Source organism: Python bivittatus, unplaced genomic scaffold, assembly GCF_059951505.1.
Source record: "Python bivittatus isolate LINGU-HERP-01145 unplaced genomic scaffold, Pbiv_v1 ctg000020_np1212, whole genome shotgun sequence".
Taxonomy (NCBI): Eukaryota; Metazoa; Chordata; class Lepidosauria; order Squamata; family Pythonidae; genus Python; species Python bivittatus.
The window spans coordinates 38,959,915-38,980,537 of record NW_028277030.1 but is presented as its reverse complement, the minus strand read 5'-3'; the positions used below and the strand labels follow the sequence as shown (position 1 = coordinate 38,980,537).

The window sequence follows — 20,623 nt, the reverse complement described above, 5'->3', positions numbered from 1 at the left end:
AAGTGATATGTTAAGCAGGTAAAGATGGTTTGCTATGCAAGGGTGGGAAATTAGCACAGGGATCTACATTCAACTGACTGAGCCTTCTGTTCCAAACTTGTAAGCAGAGCACATGATCGTTGAAAGCCCGGATGCCTTCTTTTTAATATGCTCTGTCAGTGATAAATCCCTATTAGTCCTTGGCACAAAATCTGGCTGCCTCTATTCTGATGGGCCAAGGTCAGAGCCTACCGCTGCTTTGTATCTGTTCAACTTTTTATGCTCCCTGATTTGACATTTTAATTGTGTTGGATCTCTGTGCCAGTCCCCAGGAAATATAGCTGTGGTGATAACACTGTATAAAAATGTAATTGGTGTAAACAAAATTTTCCTAAGTATGTTTGCATGAGCATGAATACGCTGGTTTGTTGTTTTTTTTACATGATTACATTAGGTAATTATAATTCATGAGTGCAGTTAGTGAAATCGTAAGTCTCAGGACCGAACCTCATCCAGACTGTCAAAAGCGTAATCAAATACTTTGCCGTGTTTCCCTTGATATAAACAGGAAGCTGAAGCAATCATGCTGTCAATTAGGGCTTAAGTTAGACTTCTCAGTGACTAGAGAGATTTGGCAAGGGGGGGCGGTGTTTCCAAGAAATGTGCAGTTTGCATCCCCTTTTTTGGCATGTGTGTTTGCTGCCACCTGGTGATGTGGAAGTGCTGAACACCTCACCATTTTGCCAAGAGCCGTTCATTGGAGTCGCCTGTGATACAAGCTAAAACACTGGGGCTGTGCTCTGAGTTTTGAAAAATGCCTCGGTGTTTGTTAGCTGAAGCAGACTCCACTTAACAGCAACCGAGGGCCTCTAAGAATCTTCTACAAATAAAATGACTATCCACATTTGGTAACAAATGAAACTTCAGCAAAAGAGGGAGGAGCTAAAGAGTGGGCAATTGTGCTAAGTAAATATTAGAAGCACTTATTTATTGAGTTCAAATGCAAAATGGCTAAGTGATTAATCTGCGTGTAAAGAGAAATGAAACTACCTGGAAGGCAAATTTTGATCTACCTTTCTTGTGCTTGAAAAGGTCATAGTGTTTCTGATGCTATAAAATTTCCAGAGCATGCTTAATTCTTTTATACTGTCCTTAGGTGAGAACAATATCACCAGTCAGGGGTAGCAAAATCAGTTCTCACAGGCCAAGTATTAAACACAACTATTTCTCTAAGTCTTTTGAAATATCAGATCTGAGATGCAGGGATCAACGCCACAATTCTGCTAGGACATCTCTGAGCAGTATACATTAGTCTTGATCCTAATTCTAAAATGGGTATACTCAAAATTTACTTTGCAGAAGGCTTATCAAATCAAATAAAAATTGCATTTTTTAAATTATTTTTTTTTCAAATAGAAATATTTATTATAATGCAGGATGTGTATATGGTTATGTTTTAAACAGGGATTATAGGGCTATACAAAATCAAATAGATTGAAACACACCATACACTTGCTTGAAGGATTCTATCATCAATTATATTTTCCCAAAGTATAGATAGCTGTTGAAAAAAGTGTATTTAGGTGTTGCTAGACACTGTAGCTTTTCTCTCCCTGAAACCTCATAAAATACTGCTTTAAATAAGCAGTTGGATGAAAGTCATATCGCTTGTAGGTTTTCTAGTCTTAAAACTCCTGTTTTCATTTCAAGTAAAGTAACTGTGAACCATAATAATAAGAAAAATGGATCCACGAGACGAGACAAGATTATAGGAAATAGTTTGGTGCAAAAAGGTTAAAAATAAATTACTCTTCAGTGCTGCAAAGACGTTTCTCTTCTGCTTTACACTCAAAGCTGAATTGAAGCAGGGACACTATGTGGCACATAAAACTCTGTCATGCCAACCATATGAAATAAGTTGTTTTGTTTACACCAGCTTTTTTCAAACTGTAGGTTGGGAGAGAGTGCCTTTCTTGTAAGTTTCTTTTCAAGTGGGCTGATCAGCTTGATGGAAAAATATGCTGAATTCAAAGTCTGAGTGTTCTTTTTTTTAACATATGACATCTGCCTGTCAAAGGAAGGATTCCATGTCCGGAAGGCACAACGCTTCTATGCAGACCTCTGACCATCTGATCTGAAGCTTAGTGGGGAAGGGAGGAGGAAAGGAAAGGAAAGGAAAGGAAAGGAAAGGAAAGGAAAGGAAAGGAAAGGAAAGGAAAGGAAAGGAAAGGAAAGGAAAGGAAAGGAAAGGAAAGGAAAGGAAAGGAAAGGAAAGGAAGAATCGCTGTGAGTGTTGTCTTAGTGTGCCTGCACTGAGAAGGAGAGCTCCAAAAGCCATTGGCAGCCTGCCTTTGTTTTGCAAGCTATGCAGCATTTTAAAAGAAGCTGATTTAAGGCATAGAAGCACTCTTTTCTTTTTCTCTTCTTTTTTTCCCTGAGTTTGGTGGAATGAGAGAGGCTATCTTCAAAATGAAACTCAGATTTCAAAAATCACACAAATGCAAGGAAGTTCATCCTTCCCATTAAAAATACGCTTTTCAATTTGACTTGTTTTTTTATACTAACCAATGAAACAGTTTTACTTTATAAAGTTGTTTTATTAAATCCATAGATTACAGTCTAATTATTAAAAGTAGTTTATTTCTTGGCCAGTCCTAACCCCAGTGAAATTATTACAGTACTTTCATTCATGGAAGGGGGTTGCACAAACTCAAATTATCATTTTAGGGGGTCAATACATTGCAAAGTTTCAGAACCCATTTTACACTGATGTAGGGGAAGTACAGATCAGTCAAATCTGCTTCACTTTACTGGCTACTTTAGTGGGGCAGTATTCCACTAAGCTGGGGGATGGGGTGCCCCTACAGATTTTTTTTAATGTTAAAGATTGTGTCTTGTTAATGTGCTAAGTGTGCTCAGAACAATGAGGGAGTCTTCCTTTTCAAACATGCTTTCTAAAATGTCTATGTGATCACACAATGCTGCATGATTACATGGGCATTCCAGGAAATCCTGCTAAAGCAGGGTTCCTCAACCTCAGCAACTTTAAGATGGGTGGACCACTTTAAGAAGTCCACCCATCTTAAAGTTGCTGAGGTTAAGGAACCCTGTGCTAAAGAGTGTAAGCACAGAAGGGCCTATGGATCCAAAGGATCCTATGTCTCCCTGGTAGGATGCTTAGACCAGATCAAATGAGGGGGGGAGATGCAAACATCTGCCTATCCTCATTTTTACAGACAGCTTAGGAGATTGTGCTCTTAGGCCTGCTCTGCTGAATGCCCATTTCCTAAACTTGTTTCTTCTCAGAACTGGGCTCTTTATTAACCAGTTACTGAAAAAGTTGTTTCCCTCTAGTCATGCTCAAACCAACCATCTAATCGTTTATTTTTTCACCTAGGGCAGACCCACTACTTACCCATTCATGAATATATTCTTAAAGTCAGAATTAAACTGTAGTGGGGAAAAAAGAGGAGATTTTAAAATGACAGTGTTTTTACTCTTCTGACAGAATTCATATTCAATAAGGTGTCTCTGGATATAGGAACCATATACAGAAGCATGGAAAAGGGGCACCAAAAAGGTACCATGGGACATGTCTCCTGCTGCATTCCATCAGATGAACAAATTGCAAGTCAGAAAACAGTTTCAAATGGAGAGCAGTAGAGTGCAATAATTTAACATGGCCACAATTTTCTAATTCTTTGTAATTATCTGGTGAACAAATTATGTCAGTTCTAGACCAAAAAAAAAAAAAGGCTCCATTTTGGAGCCACCAACATTAGAATAAAATTCCTCCCACTATCCCCAAACTCCTCTGGGTTCATCCATCTTTTACAGTGAGTATCTGGTTTTATGCATAGCATCCATTTAAGAGTCTGAGAATAGTTTAAGTTTCTTCTATTTTCCTATCCAAGAAAGAAGAAAAATCACACACACCCCATAACAAAACTATTCTTAGTAACAACTTCTAGGTAACTGGAATAAAGATACTTTCTGTGGTTCCATATGTTTCTCCTTACTTTCTTACTTCTGTGACTGAGTTAATTTGGGGGGGAAACCCCTTTCCTTCAGAGAAAATACACAATCGTTTCAGTATTTGGTGCTACTTTCTTCAGCAGAGAAGAGAATTAAAGCTATGGCTTCCTCCCCCCCCCCCCCCATCTATTCCCTCTATTTCATACTGTGTATTTTTGTTCTTTATTCCTTAACTGAACATCAAGCTTCCGCCCCCACATCTTTCCTCCTGTATGATTTGGAAAAGTTAATTTATTGTTGCAAATAATTCAGCCTAGGTTCTTCCCAAAGGCATCCTAAAGCACACTAGCTTCTAAATCTCCATCTCGTTCCCTGATTATTTTCACCTCTTCTCATCTTTTTTTTAAGTCACATTCAATAGAAAGTAGGTCCTTGGTGCATAAATTCAAGGGGCCATCACATTACTACTTCATCCCCCTCCTGGATCAACTTTGTATTTCTGGGTTCTGAAGCCATCAGCTCTGCTTGGCTGCTACACCAAACCTGAAGTTAAGATGTGAACTGTTGGCAGAAGGGCAGAGGAACAAGAGGCTGGCTGACCACTGTATTCCCTTATTGGACAGCTGGAGATCGTTCTGGTGAAATCTTGTGGGAATTCAGAAAATAGAATTTATTGTTGCAAATAATTCAGCCTAGGTTCTTCCCAGAGGCATCCTAAAGCACACTAAGCTTCTAGATCTCCGTCTGGTCCCATGATTATTTGGCTGGGTAGGCAACTGGGCATTTTGAAAACGATTCTAAAAGAGCAAATACAGTGGCTGTGTAGAACTGCTTTCAATCTTCTTGTGAAATCAAGTTGTGTTCAGCAGCCTTTATGCAGTTTTCACCAGAGGGAGGCAAAACAATGTTATTGTTTTTTAAACACAGCTGAAAATTAAAACTGACATGTTTACCAGGAAGAACACCTTGAAACATCAAAACAAGCTGAAAGCTAAGAAAATACTACTTGCCATTTTGCCAAGTAACCAAAAATGCTACTATATAATTTTTCCACTTGTGGTGTTTCTTGGCATAAGGTCACTTTGTTATCTAGAAAACAGATGAATTTGGGGAAAAAATGTACTGAACTGAATTGAGCCTTTGAGGTTTTCCCCTTAATTTGATCAACAAGACTTCCTATTGGGGAAATAAAGAAAAACCTTGACTTTGTATTTCTGTCATCTTATTTTTGTATGAAATCTGGCCAATTTTTAACTTGCAAAGAAAATGTTCCCATGTAAGTTTTAGATACCACATGGGCAAATATTTATATATTGTAAAAGGTACATTTTTCAGTTAAAATTATGGAGTTATTATTATTCCAATTCTAATTTATCTGTATTCAGGAGTGAACTCCTATACATTACTACTAGTATTAAAAATAAAATATCTAAAGGGTCATTGCATACCTGGTCTTTAGGGACCATAGGAGATAATAGGGGTTATCTATTGGGGAGAGCAAAGTCCTGAATAGGGGTTGATCACATCAAAGCATGTGGACATGTCTTCTCTCCCAAGGCACCAAAGTTCAAGTTTCAAGGGCTTTAGAAATGCAGGATTTTCCATTCTATATTAGATCTACAACTTTAGATTAGCAAACCCTTGGCAATCCTGCCCTCTGATATGTATTGAGGGTTTGGCAGTTTTCAGCTGACAGTCCTGGCCATTTAAAGAACACCAAATCTATAGCACATATAAATATTCTCATCTTCTATCCACTCATCCTTGGACATTTAAAAACTTACTGAAAATCTCATCACATAAACTGGAGATTAGATTCCTGGGCAGGGTCTAGAAAGTATGTATTAAGCTCATCAATAGTGCATGGGATTTAATCTATACATTTTCAACCTTCCATTTTTATTCTGAGGGAACCTGGGTAAGGAAGCCTAAAAACCAGCAAAAGACAGATAAGGGCCAGAGGACCATAATTAAACTTTCAAATACTGGAAATATTGCTTTAAAGAGAGGTCTTCCTTAATTTAAACCTGTAATCCAACAATTCAGGAACCCATATACCTATTCCATTGTCTGACGGTTTACAGGAAGGGTGATATTTTCTGCTACAATTGATGGGCAGTTCAGCCAAGACCCTAGTCACCGGCTGTAATGGGCAGGTGGCTGGGACCTTGGATATTGTTGCCCGTATTCAGCCTTGTACACTGATCCCAAGGTGTACATTGTTTTACCAAGGAGCTCCAAGATATGAAGTTCCAGAAGAAAGGCCTGGAGTGCTGTTGGAAGAATCTTGAAGTGAGTCTGACTGGACATGGGTAAGAGCTCATATTAGGGATTACCTTGTGGTGATAAGGGTGGTCAAATGTCAATATTTCTCCACCCTTATTGCATCTGCTGATAGCCATCCAGTGGCCCTGCTTAGGGTGATCTGGTCTTTCCTTGGTAGGGAAGACGCCCAGCACGTCTGCTAGACTGCTGTGAGGATTATTGATTGAGGGCACCATTTATGGTGGTTCTGTTCCTTTCTCTGGAGCTAGTTCCATTCAGTGTTGGTTATGAGGGGAAGGGGAAGAGTTAGCTCCCTAAGCCCCTCTTTTGTGGGGTGCTGCTATTCTTTCTCCCTTTCTTTTCAACACCTGCATGAAACCACTGGGTGAGGTCATCTGCTGGTTTGAAGTTCGATATCATCAGTACCCTGAAGATATCCAATAATATCTTTTGACCCAAGGCCAGCCAAATAGGGCTGTTCTTGTTCCAGTGCCTAGATGCTGTGCATATTTGGATAGGGAGAAACCATCTCCAAATCAATCCATCCAAGACTAAGTGCCTTTGGTAGGATTGTGAGTGTTTGAGCTCTCCAAATCTGGAGATATTCCATCTTTGACCTTGGATGGGCTTGCACTTTCACATTCAAGGGTGATGCACAATCAAGGGTGATGCACAAGGGTGATGCACAATCTGGACTCATAGCTCCTGCTTGATAAGCAGGTGGCATCTATGGCCAGGAAGGCCTTTGCACAGCTTCATCTGGTTGCCAGTTGTACCCTTTCCTAGATCAGGAGGCCCTTGATACTCACTCACACCCTGGTCACTTCATGGCTTGACTACTGCAATGTACTCTACATGAGGATGCCCTTGAAGACCACCCAGAAGCTTCAGCTGGTCCAAAATGCAGTGGCATGGGCAGTGATGGGCATGCCTCAGTATGCTCATTTAACACCTCTGGTTCACAAGCTGCACTGGTTGCCTGTTTGCATGATTCAAGGTGCTGGTCATTACTTATAAAGCCCTACATGGCATAGGAACTGGTTACTTGAAGGACCGCTTGTCTTGATCTGGCAGGGTTGGTGTGCTTCAGGTTTCTTCAAATAAATAATGCCATCCATCAGGACCCTGGAAGTGTGCCTTCTCTGTAGCAGCACCTGCCCTCTGGAAACAGTTTCCCCTGAAGTTTTGAATAGTCTCCATCCTACTGGTGTTCCAAAGGGCCTTGTGTACGTTTGTTTCTTTTCATTCCTGTCTGGTTCTTTTTTTTTTTTTCTTTTTTTCTTTTTTGGTCATTCTTGCCATTTTTACTCTTCATTTTTGTCTATTGTTGTATTTTGTTTCCTTGTTTTTAACTCTCCAGAGTCATTGGGAGTGGGGTGACATATAATTTTAATAAATAAATAAATAAATAATTCTTCATCGTATACATATAGACAGGGACATTGAGAATTGTACTGAAGACTGTTTCCCTGATTCTCTGCCAAGGAAGAGAGGCTATCTGATTCTAAAATTGAGTGTGACAATCCAGAAATAGGATATATTGTTGGTATTAACATACAAAAAAATACTAGTTCACACCTTGATTTGTTTCAGTGACAAGCAATCCAAGGAGATTATGGCTTGTTCTGGCCTTAATGGCTTTCTCCTCATTTCAGTGGGAATGGGCAAATAACATTCTCACATAGGTTGGCTCTTTCCATGCAGATCTTAAAGCACTTCATGGATTCTTGTGAAGATCTGATGATTGGGGCACAGCTGTAAAATGGGATTTCCAAAAGAAGCATGGAGAGACAGAATGCCTTCACTGAACTGAGTGTTCTTTTTAATTAAATTCTTACACATTATGGTCTCGCATTTATCAACCACTGAAATAATAATTAGCACTCTTGGGTTTTTTTCCCCCCATCTCAGAAAAATAATAACTGAAGAACAATTACATGAAAGTTTTCCTTTAGGAATGGATTTTTGTGGTTGATAATGTATGTAGCATTTCTAACCCCCCTCCTACACACACTTCATCACATTGATACTCCCTCCTTCAAATTCTTAACACAGGATTGAATTTTCTGGTGTTTATTTTACAAATGACTTTAACTTTGATGCCTGACACTCCATCACAGACTATACATTAATAGTATCCTTCATGAGCTCCGATAAGCCTTATCAGAGTGTAATCTTGATGCTCAGAGGAACAGCCATTCATTTTGCATTGCCCTGCTATTTCCCCTGTAGACAAGGGAAAGGGAAATGTCTGTCTGGAGAGTTCACTATCATTCAACACTGATGGATGCCCTAGTTTGCCCTTACAAGTTACAGAGCCTGAGATACATGTAAAAGCCAGCTTCCTGTCCCCTTTGGAGCGTGTTCGTTTCCAAAGTGCAGATAATCCGTCTAACTTTTATTTTCCGCTTCTAAAGACTAAGACCCAGTTCATGTGGGATATCCTGCCTTTCCTCTTTGCTCCTGGGGTTGTAGTGCATTATTGGTAAATGTGTATCAGCCAAGGAGGTTTACAGGGAGAAGGGACTTGCATGATCAATCTATTCTCTTTGGCCTTTCCATCTGGCCTCCTGGTTTTTCACCCAGGCTAGTGTTGCCTTGCTATGTGGCTTTATTTTTCAGTCCTTTCAGAGTTTTGATTGATTGATTGATTGACTGATTGATTGATTGATTGTAGCTACTCTGCAGTCCTTTGATAAAAGGTGGGTAATAAATCTTCAGGCAAATAAATACATGGTGCCATTGCAATGACAGTGCATATAGCCCCGAGCACTGGCTCTGGTTCATAGACTCAGTCGATTGAACCATCATCTTCTGGACTATTTGCCTGCTAACATCTGTGTGTTCCCTTACAGGTGTTGATGTGTGTGAAATGCCAGCTACCTGAATCAGGCCTGTCTTCCATACCATTGGTGGTATGTTTTCATTGTGCTGCCTGTTAACATCCTAAACAGTAATGAGTTCTTCTGCTTCCTTCCAGCTATATGTTGTCTTTTGGCAGTCCTGAAAGTTCCTGCCTGATTGAAATGACTACAAATGAAATTTCTTCTGCACATCAGAGGATCTCTTTGCCATCACAAATGACTCAGGTGAACTGGCAAAGCAAAACCTAAAATCAAATGTTAATACATCTATTTTAATTTCTCTTACAAAGCTCCAGGAACATACAGTGGTACCTCGGGATACGAACTTAATCCGTTCCGTGACTCTGGTTGCAACTCGAGTTGGTCTCAAGTCGAGGTAAAGTTTCCCATAAGGTTCAATGTAAATCCGGTTAATCCGTTCCGCCCTCCGAATTTGGTCGCAACCCGAGGCAAATTTCCCCATAGGGTTCAATGTAAATCCGGTTAATCCGTTCCACCCTCTGCCCGAGTTTGGTCGCAACCCGAGGCAATTTTCTCTTCAGAGCCTTACTCCTGCCATGCCTGCTCTGCATTTTCTTTGGAGCCATGCTAACACACACACCAAAAACCTTCGCAAAACACCACAAAACACACCACAAGCCTCACCGAACGTCTCCTTGCTACCGTGACCTCACCCACAGGAAGCCGCGACCACGTGGCAGCAGGGAAAATGGCAGCGGATCCGGTTCGTAAGTCGAGGCGAGTTTGTAACCCGAGGTAAATTTTTCCTGCCGAAGCTGGTCGTAACCCGAAATGTTCGTTAGTAGAGGCGTTCATAACCCGAGGTACCACTGTAATTTTGAATTAGTTGAGGCATCTTAATAATGATGTTCATTTAAGATGCAAACTACTGGGAATTCTCCTGCATTTCCCACTGCTGTGAGCAATAACGCTTTTGTTACAGCTTCTCTTAATTTCAGTGGGAATTGTATGGGAAAACTCCCTAGTGGTTGTCTTATGGGGCTACTAAAGCTTCATGTTGAATGTTCAACCAAGACAGTTGATGGATAACTTACCAAAGCAGTTCATTTATGTAGAAGGAGAACATGTACCACAGTGATGAGTGTGTACATCATGAATGACAGCCTTTTGCAACTTAGATAATTCCATACATGTGAGGATGAAGTTCCTATCAACCCCAGCCCACACTCAATGGTTTCTAGAATAATTTGTTCTGCCCAGCAAAAAGCTGGCAAAAAAGAAGAAAAAAACATTGTTAAGAAGTAAAGATCCTGCTTTATATTAAATAAATGTAGAAGCAAATAATTAATGTTGTTTATTTATTTATTTATTTAATTTACAGGCCACCTAACTCCTAAAGACCTAAATGTTAGTTTATTGGGCTGCCATATTTAGGGTGCAAAAAATTAAGAAAATTCAAAGTCAGTTTTGTTGCTATCTCATTGTTTTCTGGATGTTGCTGCCCAGAAAGGGTAGGTCTTTATTTTTTCCTTATTAATATAGCTGAATGTATCTGCTGTGATAGGAAGCAGATTCAGCTATAGTTGCTCCTCCTTTCCCGAGAAAGAGACTTCTATAATGCTAGGTTTTTTTGTTTTAATTTCCATGATAGCTTGGAATGCTTCTTGGTAACCTCCCCGCCCCTGTCCCAATTTTCCTGTCCAAACCAGAGTCACTGTGAGTTGAGCAGCATATACATTTAATTATCATTATCATTGTACCACATAGCAGGAAAGCTTGGAATGGACAAAGGTCTGGACCAGGCCTGCTGCAATCTGCAGGGGCAATGCTGTTGTTCCATGGACACAACATGTCCTTGTCCACTCCACTTCCTAAGAGGGAAGGAAGTGATGGGATTGCCCTGGTTTCTGGGAGGCTTCTAACTGCCTCTCATCTTCTTCTGAACTAGAGGAATCAATACATATGGATTAGGAAGAAGAGTGAGAGCCAGTCTGGTGTAGTGGTTCAGGCACCAGGCTAGAAACCAGGAGACCATGAGTTCTAGTCCCACCTCAGGCACGAAGCCAGGTGGATGATCTTGGGCCAGTCCTTCTCTCTCAGCCCTAGGAAGAAAGCAATGGCACACCATTTCTGAAAATCTTGCCAAGAAAACTGTAGGGACTAGTCCATGTAATTTCCAGAACTCAAGACTCAAAGGTCCCAAAAATAAATAAAAATTAAATTAATAGACAGTTTTCATCCTACCTGTGGCCTTTTTTGGATGATGACTTCCATATATGTACATATATGCACACAATATACAATGGACATGTTTATCAGGAGCAGGGTATCCTAGACATTGTTTTTTGGGGGGTGGGGGTTGTTTTGTTTTGTTTTGTTGAGTTTGTGATTATAAGTTGAGAAGATGTGGAAGCTGATCTATGCACAACCAATACACAATTACAGCCATTCTTATTGGAACTTTTTTCTCTATGATCTTTTTTAGGTTAGCTTTGGGCCAATATTCCTTGGAAATGTCCCCTCTCATCGCATGAGCATTCATCCAAACTCTGGGCAGATTTATGGTTTCACAGGCTGCATCAGAGAGTTCCAAGTCAACACCCAAGAACTCTTCATTATAGAGGAGGCATTGGAAGGACGGAACATTGAGAACTGTAATGTTCCAGTTTGTGACTATCATCCATGCCACAATGGTGGTACTTGCATTAGGTAGGCATAAAATCATTGCAATTATGTATGTCAGTGCATGATTTTATTTATTCTTTTGGTTGTTTATTTGCAAAATTTGTAGGTTGCCCTATGAAAAGCTGACTAGTATTTTATTGTTGTATTTCCAGAGGTCTTGCTTGAAAAGTAGGAGCTACTCTTCTCTTTTCAAGAGAGGTTTAGAGAGTAAGTTCACAGCCAGTAAACAGAGAGAACTAAAAAGAATTGGCCAGGGGTATTTAAGGGGGAAGCCCTAATAAATTTTCCCTCAAAGTCAAGGATTTGTTCTTGGTTAACCTCTGAGGTTGAGGAAGGGATAAGAAGGGGGGGGGGGGAATTCTGCTGTTTGTGCCCTAAGAAGCAAATGTGAAGATGAACAGGCAGGAGCCTGTAATTGTGACTTGCCATGCTTCTGGCATATTTATCTTCCTGCCTGCAAACAACCTGACGTAAGTTTACAGCAAAATAAGCTTGTGGCAGTCCTTGAAGGAAAAAATCAAAGTACTAAATGGCCACATTTCAGCCGATGATAGAGGATTAGGATTCATCAGTGCAAACTAAGGAGGCTGGTGGTTGGTTGCAATTTTTTGTTCCAGCAAGGAAAAAAATGGAGGGCAGGATAAGAAGATGTGATTATACAACAAGCTTAATGAAAATACAAAAACAAATAGGACACATACAGGAAATGGTGCAGGCCAAAGGGGCAGAACTGAAGCTTGAGAATGAGAGCAACATGGTTGAGAAATATTTCTTTACTTTGAATGAGATTAAATCTCCAGGAGCAGATTAATAGCATCTTCAAGTACTAAAGAAGCTACACTAGCTGAATCCTTATGCATTCACTTTGAGAAATCCCAGAAAGTTGGTGAAGTGTTAGATAACTAGAGGAGAGGACGTATTCCTTTCTTCATAAAGGGAAAAAGGAAAATCCAGCAAACCATGGAGCCATCAGTCTAAGACTGATACCTAGGAAAATTCTAGAACTGATAATAAAGAAATAAATCTATATGCACCTTGACAACAATGCAGTAATTATTAAGTCAAACATAGATTTGTCAAGAACAAATCTTGCCACACTAACATTAGCTTATTTTCTTAACTTCCTTAATACACTGTGGGAATATGATAGTCATAATATACCTTAACTTCAGCAATGCATTTGACAAATTACCCCAAGATATATTGAGTAAAAAGATAGTTAAATGTAGATTGGATGGCATAGTAATTCAGTGGATATATACCTGGGTTAATAATTGTATCCAAAATAATGTTTATCAGTTGTTTATTAAAATGGAGAGAGAGATCATGTCACTAGTATAGGATCTAGATTCTAATCTTCATTTTTTAAAACATTAAGGATTTGGATAAAGAAGTGGAGGGACTGTTTATTATATTTGCAGATGACACATCTTATGGCTATAGTTAATATTCTAGAAGACCAAATTAAAAGTCAAAATGTTCCTGACAGATTAGAGAAGTGGGCTGAAAGATACTGAATGGAAATTTTCAAATGCACAGGTATAGGGTATACTGGCTTGCTGAAAAGATCTTGGAATAATTGAAGACTGGAAATGAACAAGGCAAATGCAGTCTTAGGCATTACAGAGTATGATTTCCAAATCACAGAAAAGAATTGTTCTGCTTTATTTTGCTTTAGTCAGATCCTGCTCATTGTGTCCAATTTTGGACATTATACAGTACATTAAGGTAGATTCAGAGAAATTGGAACAGGTTCAGAGAACAGCAGTGAGGACAATTAGGGGTATATGAAGAAAGAGTGAAGAAACAGAGAAAAGACCATTTGGGGGGATGTGAAAGCCCTTTTCAGATATATTTTCAATATGTTGAAAATATATTGCAGAGAAGGTCAGGATCTGTTCTCTCTTATTCCAGAGTGCAAGTCACAGATCGATGTTTTTAAGTTACAAAAAGCAGATTCTGTCTGAATCCTGGAAAAAAAATCTTCCTAATAATAAGAGCTGTTTGACCATGGAACCAATTACCCACAGAGATGGTGGGTTCCCCTTCACTGACTGTGTTTAAGCAGAGTCTAGACAGCGATTTGTCTGGGCTGCTTTCATTTGGATTCCTGCACTGAGCAAGGGGTTGCACTCAGTACTCTGAATAGCCCTTCTGGCTCTATGATTCCAAAATACCTAAACATTTTGCTCATGTATCCCTTTATTCAAAAAAAAAAAAAAAACCTGTATCCTATCCTTCAGCCAAAAAGATGTCTGGACAGTGTGGTCTTAGGAAAAGGTACAACTTCTTAGTGTTGCAAACAGGTGCCACGTTCACTTTCCTGCAAATTTTAGAGGTCAAATCTGAAACACTAGATTGACTTAGTTCTTCTGATGACCAACCGTGATGGAAACAGTTCAAGGGAAGACAGAACAAATGTTCCTGTTTTCCCAGATGAGCCTCTGAAATGGCCATTTCCCATCTTTTCTACCGCTGGAGCCTGTTGGAATGGCTGTAGCCAAGTAATCATCAATAATAGGAAAAGCCCAATGGTCTGGTTTTTCTAAACTTGTCAGAAAAAAGGCACATGGTTTCTTCATTGCAAACTAAGCTGTTTGAAATATTAAGATGTAGAAACTCTGTTTCATTTTTTTTGAAATTAGGAAATTGGCTAAGATGCTTCTGTCTTTAATGAAAAGGAACTGTTCACAGTGATCATGCCACTTCAAGTGACATTAGGATTAATTCTAATCCAAGCAATGCCAGGTGAAAATTGCTAAACGCAACAGTTAAGATGGAGATGGTGCAGGAAGTTGAATGCTATATATTTGTCCCAGACACAACATTTATTTAAAATGTTTCCAAGAAAATGCTTCTGGGAGACTTGAGATTTCCTATATATCTAGGCATGACAGCTTGCTGATTTATTATCTCTCATGGATTTAAAGCTAAATTTAACTATTATTTTTGCAAAATGATTATACAATCAATTTGGTTACAAAACAAACAGTTTCTAGTAATCTGAAATGTCACTAGCCTTTAAACTTAAGGAAGTTAATTGTGTTTTTTCAGAGATCCCTCTCTTCATTATTTGGAGAAACTGGGGCATCAATAAAACCTTCCTAGTGATTTAATCTCTAAAAAAACCCTACAGGCTGTAAAATAAGCAATTAAACCATAAGCTAGAAACTCAGATCTTCATGCCATCGTTTATGATAAAACTACTCGGAGTTCAAGGACAGCACTGAAAGCTCTAGTATTTTCCTTCACCACAGGCCAAAAGCCAGAAAGCTAAACCTCTTAAAACCAGCAGAAAAATATAGGAGCTCTGAATGTTCTAAATTTCAAAGTTTTCCTATAGACTTCTTATGAATTTTTAAAAGTATTCTGTGAAAAACCTCTGGTGGGAGATCATGATTGTGTAGCATTCAATCTCATTGTCCCCCTTGCTTCCACCAAAAAAACAAAAACAAAACCCAGACCATTTAATTAGTTTTAGTCCTCTATCGCAAACTAAAGGAAAGTTATTTAAAAATAAGTAATAAATACATGGAGATCCACAGAATCCAGAGATTTCATTAGGATGACAAAGTGTGCATCATGATGAAAGCTCTGCCCCTTACAAATGTTCATGCAACACCAGATGCATGAGCAAAGGAGACAAAGTTTTTGTTCTGACACATATTTTGTAATTTCCCCCTGTCCTCTGGACATCCATGATCAGAGAAGATATGTGAGATCACCTCATTCTGGAGATGTCCTGGAATCTAGGGCAGCAGTTAGATCAGCTGCTGGAGTGCAACTTTGGACACATCAGTTTTCTGCACTTATAAACCTGCTGATTTTGGGGGCAATAGATGTAGGGAGAATGAAAATGAACTTTGAACTTTTGATCTCCTTTCCTTGCCTAAGTGCTTCAAGCCCTGGTATGTTGCTTTTTTGAGGCAGGAGGGGGTGTTCCTGGGAGGGATAAGAGAAGAACCCCAAAAGGATACATCAAGTATACTTCCAGCAGGGTCTCCCAAGGTGTGAACCAATAACTGATTCAAAAAACATCAGACAAGGATGGAAGGGTTTTTCTTTAGTGTTTCAAAGCTAACTCATATGATATATAGACCAGAAACCAATAAAATGATCAAATGGGGGGGGGGGCAGGGGCATATAAGTGATTCTTCAGCTGGAGTCCTAAGTATGCTGATGTAAGAGCAAGTCCTACTGAACATGGTAGAAAATGCTTCTGGCTAGCCCAATGTTGTCCAAACTTGGCCACTTTAAGATGGGTGGACTTCAACTCCCCAAATTCCCCAGCCAGCCATGCTGGCTGGGGAATTCTGGGAGTTGAAGTCCACTCATCTTAAAGTGGCCAAGTTTGGACAACACTGGACTAGACCAATTTACCAATTGTGGCAAGCTATGGGTCCTCAAAACAAGCAAAAATGGATTAATCACAATTCTACAAAAGTTTAGAAACTAGGTTGTACAGCAGGAGGTCTGTGAGCTGCTTTCTGCATTTGTGGGAAGGCTTTCAGGTGGCTGGTTCATTAGATTCAAAACTCACCATAAATATGAAAATCCACATTAAAACTCAGCCATGTGAATGAGCTTCTGCTAACAAAAAGGAGGCATGGCAGTCACATTATCCTGAAAGACATTCCCACATCTATTCTCTTGTGATCAATAATGCACCAAACCATCAATAAAGACTGTAATTTCATCCAAGAATGGCTTCACCCAAGTAATATTGTTTAAATAGAAAAAGTGAATTTGGTAAGATGGCTTATGACACTTGTTTTAGAAAAGAAAAATCACAGTTGGAATTCTCATTTTATTGAGCTAATACAACTTCACTATATTGCATAATATTTCATCAGCTGTATTCAGGCAGCAATATATTTGTACATTTTCCTCAGTGCAGATATACTTTCTAAAGTTCTCTCTTTAGAGGAGAAAGAATTGGTATTGGTGAAAACTAGATTTAGCTGTATTTGGTTTTCTTTTTCTTATCTCATGACTAATTTTAATGGCTTAAAATTGCTTCCTCCTTTTCTGCATTTGCCATGACATTCCTTACTCTGAAAAGTAACATTGCACTAAGGGTACATATAAATAACTGCTGTATCATGCAGCAGTTAACAACATAGGTACTCTTCTATAAAAGAGACAGAGGAGCAACTAATTAATGAAGTAATCCAAATTCATTGAAGCAAAACTTAACTCTCCTTTTCAATTTAATGACTATGAGCTACACTTATATGAATGAGGCCTCAAGATGTAGGCAGCAGTTGATACAGGGTAACTTACAGTGCAGTTTGGAACACAACTGGATGCACTTACATCTTGCTTAGAAGTAAAATCCTCACAAACATGGATAGAGGTATCCTGGGGTAAGGACATGTTACACAATTCCTGTCTCACTATTATTATGTGCTCATCTTTAGAGGTCTATGCTTGCTATCTTGAAAATAATAAAAGGTTTTGTAAGCATGTGTGTTATAAACTCCAGACATCCTTGTATTATTAGAACTGCTCTCTCTGCCATTGCATAGATACTTTCCTAGGTTTACATTCATACATGTGTGAAGGAGTAACATAAAATGCCATGATACTTTTTAGATATGGCCTACAGATGGTAGCAAACATAGCTATGCACTATGCTCCCTATTATGCACTATGCTGCCTATTCTCAGTTTTTTGACCCCTGATTCTGTGTTACCCCTCACTCTGCTATCACTTGCTAGACTAACTCTAGGTGGATACTCTTGCCAATATGTTCCTCTCTCATATCAACAGTAAAAACAAAGCAATATATGCAAATGAGAAATTCATCTCCTAGAAGGTTTTTGTTGAAAGCTGTAGCTATTGTCCCACTACAGTTTGTATAGCAGAAAATGTGTCCTACCACACCAGAATCCATTTGATTTGCAAGCCATTTCCTATATATATACATACATACATACATACATACATACATACATACATACATACACACCCAAACTGTCTTCTCCCACATCATTCTCACCTCTGATATCTTCTAAATGTGTTCATCATGCCCTTGGGAATTTTCTTCCAGCTGTTGCTGCCCAACATCTAAGAAAATGTTATCCATAAGGAAGGATGGGGAGAGCTAATTTAGGAACTCCCTCTGGAGAGGAGAACCAGCTACATTCTGTTTGATTCATACTCTGGTTTCTCTTCAGATTATATAAATCTTTCAAAAGCAAAAAAAAAATGGAGTCAGTGAAGAGCATAACACAGACAAAATTCCAGTCATTGATTTTGGTTTTGGTTTTAAGAGAACTTTAAGCTATGATAAGTAGAAATGGGGTAGAAAGAGAGGTTGTATGATGGATATGCATTTGAAATAAGTAGCAGATTCTAAAAAATAGATAATTCAGGAGGTTTATAGGCATTCATATCAGGAAATTCCCAGGGGAATAGAGTTGGAAAATGCATGAGCTTCCAAAACACAGCCTAATTATGGACAGGATTACAGCTCTGTAAATTATGTTTATCGACATGAATAATAATGTCTAAATGTATTTGTATATGTTTCTTCTTCTGCTTGGGCATGCCAGGTAATTAATTATCTTCTACTCTATGGCAAAAAAAAAGAAGTTGGTAGTTAAATCCAAATAAGCAAATGAGAATTTGTACTTAGAGCTGTTCAGACCAGGATGTCAAAGTTCATTATGTGTTAAATTAGCCTTGCAAATACACCAGTCCTATTAAAATCCTTGAAACCTCAACAGAAATTGGGTTGGAAATGCTCTGGAGCTTCTCTGCATGGAATAAATTTTAGCTTTGACAAGCTATCTCATCTGCCAGGTTTGAGAGGCCAAATCTGTTGAAACTCTTGCAGTTTAAGGCTCTTTTAAGGACAGTAAAGAATTATCTGAAAATGGAGTACAATTTAAACTGGGTTTAGCTATCATTAAATGTGATTATAAGTGTTGTGAAAGAGTGCATAATATTATTTATACCAGTGATTGTGTCAAGGCCATTGTGGAGAGCTTGATGAACACTTGTTTCTGAATGCATAAACACTTGTCAAAATGTAAACATGCATGAATTCAGATCCACTGGGCTGAGCACAACCAGGAAGTTAGTTACAATCATCCATGAATATACTGTAGATGCTTCCCATGTCTCAATCTATTTCCATAGCAATGATTCTTCCTATTATTGTTCAATAACCATTAGCACTGCAGCTGCTTCCCTCAATGTTAATTAAGACTGAAAAATCAAATTCCATTAACAATAAATTTCAATAGAGGACTGATTATTTTCAGATTTCAGATGAGAACAATGTAATCATCATAATCTCAGAAGCTAGTTTCTCAAGGATAACTAGCAATATCTCAGCTTCCTTACAGAATTATCATTTTGTACTCAAGAAACATAATGATAACATATCTCCCTCTTAAGATCAAAGCCAATGATACAGATTCTGAATGGATGAAATTTATTCAAAGCTTCAAGAGTTTTATACAGAGAACCTTTCCAGGGAATCAAATTAAATTTGATTCTAATTAAGTCAAATTAGGGAATGTGCACCGTCCTCTAGGAATCCCTCTATTGGAAGTAATAATGGTTTCAAGAAATTGTTGCTTTTTAAAGAAAAGAAAATCTTCATTCCCTCATGTAGATATTTTGCAAATACTCAGGTATGATGAAAATAACATATGCTTCCAACAATCTCTCTCTGTTCACAAAAAGACTGACCTTGTTGCAGGTACCCTTGATACATCTTCCTGGTCAGGGAAGGATGGAATGTGAAACAGTGAGATGACCTTTTATTTTCCTTGTGTGAATATCATTTTTTTTTAACTACACCTGAAATATGTATGCAAAGAACACAAAGATGAATTTGGCACTAATGTCAAAACAGCATATGAGGAAGGTGTTACCCTTTTACAGATTGTTAGTCCTGTTCATTTATTTACAATAGCTTAAGTGTGGAGAAGAGGTTGCAGTATGTGCTTTGGTCCACTCCTGATTTCCCTACATCCTACCAAGAGAAGAGTCCAAGACCGTGTGCTCTGTGCAAGTGTGCTGGGAAGAAAAAGCAGAAGGAAGTGAATTCAGACTAGCACCTTCTTTGACAAAGAGCAGGCAGAGTGAGAGGCATCAAGGAGGCACAGAGGAAATCTTGAACTCTCTATCTATACTTTGGGTCAGTAGGTCGCCAGGTGCTAAAGAGTCCGTGCCATGGGATTCACACCTCCAACAAATCCTCTGAGTTTTATGAATCTAAAGAGCAGAGGGAAATGCAACTCCTTCCATGTCTCAGCTCTGAAGGATTATTCAGCCAAGTTGGCCTGTCTAGCAATCTCTCTAAAAGTAGATTGTTCATCAGGTTTATTCTGATGTCCAATATGTTCAGAAGCTTCTGAACAAGGAGTCTATAACATTACTTTATGAACAACAACTTTTTGTTAGCATTTATGTATGTATGTATGTATGTATGTATGTATGTATGTATGTATGTATTTTTTCTGCCGCCCATCTCCCACAGCGGGTGACTCTGGGCATGTATGGGTTTTGTGCATACATGTATTAACATGTATGGGTTTTGTTTTGTTTTGCTTTGTGTTTGGCCTTAGCTGAGTTTTCACAAAGCTGTAAGACAAGAGGCTCCAAACTAAATAAACAAAAGTAGTATTACTCTATATTACCATGCCTAAGAGCTCTATTTTCTCAAGTATACAGTGCAGAGGGAGGGAAGGACAATTAGCAAAAAATATTTCCCCAAAGCAGAGCATTATCAGTTATTATTTTTTCCAATTACCTGCACTAATATTGCATTTCATATATTTCCAATACATGAAAATTCACTTTGGGAGTCAAACTCTTTTAGAATGTTCATTATGTGGTGAAAATGATGCTAAGTACTGCACGCCTTCAAGCTCTTC

At 38.8% G+C, this 20,623-nt stretch overlaps 1 protein-coding gene across 1 annotated transcript in view; it reads left to right on the top strand.

Moving 5' to 3' along the window:
* Nucleotides 1-20,623, top strand: part of EYS (EGF-like photoreceptor maintenance factor) — a 507,483-nt gene that overhangs the window by 406,220 nt on the left and 80,640 nt on the right. Inside the window, 2 exon segments of the mRNA XM_088150272.1 lie at nt 9,200-9,308; nt 11,530-11,753. Coding sequence (XP_088006398.1) covers nt 9,200-9,308; nt 11,530-11,753 — 333 coding nt within the window.